This window comes from Dermacentor silvarum, chromosome 5 (genome assembly GCF_013339745.2).
Source record: "Dermacentor silvarum isolate Dsil-2018 chromosome 5, BIME_Dsil_1.4, whole genome shotgun sequence".
Taxonomy (NCBI): domain Eukaryota; kingdom Metazoa; phylum Arthropoda; class Arachnida; order Ixodida; family Ixodidae; genus Dermacentor; species Dermacentor silvarum.
In genome coordinates this window covers 151,198,422-151,204,175 of record NC_051158.1, presented here as the reverse complement: position 1 = coordinate 151,204,175, position 5,754 = coordinate 151,198,422, and the positions used below count along the sequence as shown (strand labels likewise).

At 52.8% G+C, this 5,754-nt stretch overlaps 2 protein-coding genes across 2 annotated transcripts; both read right to left on the bottom strand.

The window, feature by feature from the left end:
* Positions 1-2,081: 2,081 nt before the first annotated feature.
* On the bottom strand, positions 2,082-2,531 carry LOC119454490 (uncharacterized). Its single transcript, XM_037716405.2, has one exon. It carries the CDS (start codon positions 2,529-2,531, stop codon positions 2,082-2,084), a length of 450 nt encoding a protein of 149 aa, XP_037572333.2.
* LOC125939698 (uncharacterized) lies at positions 2,515-4,573 on the bottom strand. The gene has a single exon (XM_049668527.1). It carries the CDS (start codon positions 3,937-3,939, stop codon positions 2,911-2,913), a length of 1,029 nt encoding a protein of 342 aa, XP_049524484.1. The 5' UTR covers positions 3,940-4,573; the 3' UTR covers positions 2,515-2,910.
* Between the last annotated feature and the right edge of the window lie 1,181 nt (positions 4,574-5,754).

The following is a 5,754-nucleotide window of genomic DNA, read 5'->3' as shown; positions in this document are numbered from 1 at the left end:
CGTCAGTGAAGAGCCAAAATGGCCTGCTCATGTCAGGAGTTGCCAGCGCGGTCGCCTCGCAAAGTGATCGCTTGAGCATTGCAAATGCGCGGTCGGCCTCCTGTGACCACGGAATTCGAGCGGGAACATTCTTAGCGGTTAGTTGCGTCAGCGGCCTCGCGATAGCCGCAAAATTGGGAACATAATCTCTATAATACCCACATAGTCCTAACACGCTCCTTAGTTCCTTTTTCGTTTGCGGGGCTTTGAGTCCTCTGATGGCCTCGAGTTTAATAGGGTCTGGGCCGTGCTGTCCTGAACCGACAATGTGACCAAGATAGCGGATTGACGGCTGCGAAATTTGGCACTTCTCCATGTTAGCTTTCAATCCGGCTGTTCGTAAGGATGAAAATACAGCATCGAGATGCTGGACGTGTTCCTTCATGGATTCGCTGAACACAGCGATATCATCAAGGTAAGCGCAAGCGTAACCCTCGTGACAAGCGAGAAGTTGGTTCATGTCTCTTTGAAAAGTAGCCGCGGCATTTCTCAGACCGAAAGGCATTACACGCCACGCGAACTGCCCCATATGAGATACAAATGCCGTGGCGAGCTGAGAATCCTCAGCCAGAGGTACCTGCCAGTATCCGCGTCGGAGGTCGAGCAAGGTTATGAAGTTGGCCTTACCTACTTTCAGTATCAACTCCTGCGGGTGTCCCATCGGAAAGGCGTCAGGCTCAGTTACTGCATTCAGTTTGCGGTAGTCGACGCATAAACGCACCGATCCGTCTTTCTTGGGGACGCATACCAGCGGGTGTGCAAAAGGGCTCTCGCACCTGTATATTAGCCCTAGGTCCAATAACCCGGAAATCTGCTTGGTTACCTCGCCCTTAAGTGCTTCCGGTACTCGGTAGGGGTGGCTGCGTCGAAGTTCTGCGCCCTCGATTAGTTTTATGCGGTGCCCGCCTACCTGCGCTACGCCTAAGTGGCCAGTGAACAACGCCGCGTGTTGCTCAAATACCTCACAAACAGTCTTAACGTCGTCTGAGTTCATGTGCGCTGTCTTTTCGGGAGAAGGTAACGCCCACGTGCTTTTCTCTGCACTTAACGACGGTGCATACTCCACTTCTCCGAACTCGTGGTCATCGTGGAAGATCACTGCTATACTCGAAACGCGGGAACTGTATGGGCGCAGCCGGTTAGCGTGAACGAGCATTCGCCTTCCCTCATTCGTCTCTACGTAATATGAGTGTTGCCTATATCGCTCTCTCACAGTACAGGGTCCCAACCATTTCGGATACATTTTTCCAGGGCGTTTATCGTCGAACACCAGCACCTGATCGCCCTCTTGAAAAGATTTTGCTCGGCTGCGCAAGTTGTATTGTGCTGCGTACCCAGCCTGCTGCTTTGTGCTGATCAGATCGGCCACCTCAGCAGCCATCTCCAGCTGTGCCTTCAGTTTCTGCATGTATTCTGTCGGGCTCTCGGCCACGTTAGCGGGGATGCTTTGCTCTCCCGTCCATGTACGTTTCAAGATCGATAGTGGCCCTACCGGATTCCTGCCGTATAGCATTCGGAAGGGTGATACCCCTGTAGTGTCGTGAGGGACTTCGCGATAAGCCCAAAGTAAGAACGGAATAAATTTGTCCCAGTCCCTTGCGTGCTCTTCGATTACGTGAAAAAGCATGTTTTTGAATACCCTGTTCCACCGCTCCACGGCACCATTGCTCTCGGGGTGATCAGGAGTAGAAAAACGAGGCGAACAGCCAAGACTTGTGAGGAACTCATTAGTTAACGCCGCTGTAAAGTTTGTTCCGCAGTCAGAGCAAATAGTCTCTGGTATGCCTGTACGAGCAAACACCGTCAACAGAGCGTTACACGTAGCCTTTGCTGACAGAGACCTGAGACAGACGACCTCCGGCCACCGGGTGCAGAGATCAACGATACATAAAGCATAACGATAGCCGCTGCTCGTTGGGGGATCAATGGGACCGATCACGTCGACATTAACTTTCTGAAAAGGGTACTGTGGTCTAACTAGAGGAGTAATCGGTACCCTATCTGTTTGTTTTCGGTCGGCACGCACCTGACACCCATGGCAGCTATTGCAGTGTTCCCTGATCTCTCTTCATGCCTGGCCAAAAGAAACTAAGCTTGACTCTCGCATTAGTCTTGCGAAAACCGAGGTGACCTCCCCAGTATGATTCGTGAGCGAGTTTGAGAACTTGGGCCCGTCGACCTTTTGGCAACACTAGCTGTTTTACAGGTAGTCCCAGGATTCGGTCCTGGTGAAACAGGAAGCCGTCAACTATAAGCATGCCCCCTTTTCCTCCTTTCGCGTCCTGCCACGCCTTCTTGAGAGTCTCATCACCCTCCTGCTCTTTTTTGAATGACTCGGAGTCACTCATCGCAATGCTGCCATCCTCAATGGCATTGGATTCTACACCTTCAGATGCCGCCGCTGTCTCTTGCCTGCTTTCGGCGTTCTCAAGTTTTTCCGGGATTATAGCCTGCTCGTCCGTTTCTACTGTGGCCACTAGCTCTGGGGCCATTACAGGGGCGTTTCTCTCTATGATCGGACCTTCATCACAATCGTTCTGTTCTTGCAAAATACCCCAATCCTCTGCAGAAATAAGACAGTCTGTGCGTGAGTCCAATTTGTCAGTAAGGGCGCACAATAGTGGTGTCTGTTCCGCCACGCAAGCAAACGAGGGGCGACCTTGCCTGACAGCCAAGGGGAGCACTGCCAATTTCGCTTCTACTTCCTCGCCGAACGCCGATCTCAGCCTGATTTTTCCGTGCGACTGCACTAATTCATCTGGAACAACGCTTTCTCTAACAACGGTGATCTCGGCCCCACTGTCAACAATTGCTGCTATTTCTTTACCCTTGCAACGTAACGTCACGTTCAGCAAGCGGCTTTCGCCCTCATTACAGCATCCAGTAGCACACCCTTGCTGTTAGTCTGTCATCGCGGTTCGCGTTAACCGTATTTTGAGGCCGTCTTTCACGCAGACGAGGGCAGTTAATGCGAATGTGCCCCTGGGACCCGCATTCAAAGCATGTCCGTGGTTTACTCTCTCTACCCCCTGAATGCGGCTGCTTCGGTCGGGTGTTCGGATTGCCCCCCAACTCCGTCCCTCTGTTAGCATAGCCACTGAATGGTCTGGGTGGGGCCTTCGGTTTGGCGCCACTTAGTTGCACTTCGGGCGTTCTCATGTTGCCCGCAGCGTCATCAAAAGTTTGCAATAACCTGGCTAATTCCGAGGACCTGAACCAAGTTGTCCCCTCACGTAGGGTAACGTATTTCAATGCCTCCCCTGACAAGCCTGTCTTCAGCTGATCGACCACTAGAAGCTCGACCAGCTCCTCGTACGTCTGCACATCTCTGGAGCTAACATAAAAATTGAGAAAGCTGCGCAGTCTCGTAGCGAAACTTTTCCACGTTTCCGTCTTGCGCTTTCGTGCACCGAGGAATCTCCCTTTGTATTCCGCGGGCGACAATTTAAGCTCTTCGAGCACTACCTCCTTTACGCTCTCGTAATCGCGGTGTTGTGCTGCGGTTAGCCTAGTAGAAAGGTACTCCATCCGCTCAGCGATCATCGGGAACACGACTTGACCCCAAAACTGCCTAGGTACATCGTAGGCCTCTAGTGTGCCCTCCACAGACTCAAACCAAATAGGTACCTCTGCATCACTAGGGAATTTAGGAAATGCCCCCGATAATAATTTAGAGTACCGACGCCATTCAGAACTCCTCTCTGACGTCAAATCATTACCGCCCAAGGCCTGCCCTCGCATTGTTGCCTCGGCGGGCAGCCTTGCCAGTTCCAGCTCAATTTCCAGAGCACGGCGCCGCTCTTCCGCCATTTTCAAGTGATATTCCATTTGTTCCACTGACAAATGGAATTCTACATCGTCGCCCCGACCATCTCCAACCTCACCGCTCTCACTCGCCATCCCGGTTCTGTTTTACCTCCTTTTTTTTTTGTTCTGCTACCTCTCAAACACAACAATGGCAAAGACGAAGAGAACGAGAGAACTCACGGTTCTGTAGACGGGTGAGCTACGGAGCACGGTGCTGTCCGTCACGGAAGAACTCCTTGTCGAGGCCTTGTCGCCGTCTCGCAGTCAGCTCTTCGCTCGAAGGTTCTCGTTGCCTCTCCGCTCGGGCTCCTTCTCGACACCTGGACCCTTGGTGATCACCGGAGGTGCCACCAATCTTCAAGTTCAGTCTTCGCTTGAGGCGGTGCCCTCCTTGATACCTCCAGCTCGTCTCGCTCAGTCCAACGAAGCCATCCTGTCGGCTGCGCCAGTAAAAGAGAGAGGGTCTCTCCTCTTCCTAAGATGATGCGTGGTTCTCACCCCCACCTCGGCGTCCGGGACGCACCGTCAGAGACGGTCTGCACAGGTGGCTCAATGGGTGAGATCGGCTCGAAGGACGCAGACGCTGATGTATCAACAACGAAAACTTGTATTTATAACGATTCTACAAAGCTTGGTTGCAATGATACATTGGTTACAGAGAGTTATACAGGTTTGGACTACATAGGGCAACCCTATCTCGGCCGAGCCGATGGTGCTTAGCACCCAAAATCAGGTCCACAACCACTCTACTTGACCGGAGCACTGCAGCCTCATTTTCTAGGCCCAACGCTCCGCCCCGAAATGTTTGTTGACAAATCGCTGTTGGTGTGTTTTGTGACTGGACCATCAGTTCACCAATCCTTGGGTTTGTTAGAATTTCCATGCGTGATTGGCTGGTCCGTCAACCAACCATTTTAGAACACTTTTTTAGCACAGTTCACAGTGTAGAATCCTCACCCAAAGTATACAATATACAGCAACAAAGGGGAGAGGATCACGCTGCCCACATTTGTCTAAAGTTCCAAGAAACTGCATGCCAGCGCAGCTGGTGCAACTAAGTAACAACAAGCAAAACACATGTACAAAATCTGGACGCGAGGAAGCACAGGAATCATGGCGCCAGTCCTCGAACACGTGCGCGAAGCGACCAGATTCCCAGGAGTCCAGGGCCATGTGGCGTCATAAACAACTACTTGTTTTCGAGTAAAGTTGTCAGTGAGTCGTGCGGGATAACTGTTTTCCAGCCAAACGCCGACCCCGTGTCTCGACCTCAAGACGAAGTAAACATCTCGGCGCCTACAGTCCGAGACAAAACCGATAGGCTCTCATGCGGCTTAGAAACCACACGCTGGTGCGCGCGGTAGCGCGCCCATAAAAAGTAATGGTGGCCGCGCATCCGGTCGGCGTCGCGCGATTCAAACTGTCCGTGTCGAGACCCGAACCGCGCCTATATTCCAAGGCTACGGCGCCAGAACACCGGTGGGGAAGTCGGACACGAGACGGGGTTGTTTGTCGCCTTTAGGGGAGGCCGCCCGTTTAACTAATCGGTGCAACCTCAAGTTGTGAATCTGTTCACACCCACGCGTTTACCGCGCGCGAGGAGCACGCGTGCGGCGGTTCCGAGAAAGCGCACCGCAAAAAGGGGGTTCGAGGCCCCTCGTCACTGTCAAGCGCGACCGCTAATGTGGCGCCGGTGGTCTTCTCCGCTCCCCAAGCTCTGCGGAAGTTAGGAGTCAAACATGCGTGGTTCTTCCACTTGCGCGCAAGATAACGCTCTGTGTCAGCCTTCGATGCCCATTACTCAAGTGGCGTCGGTATGCAACGAGCCCGTCGAGACGAAAGCCCACTGTCCAGATGGCCCACGCTGCGCTTTTCAATTTGTTTTACTGCTGTTCGTGGCGGTCGGCC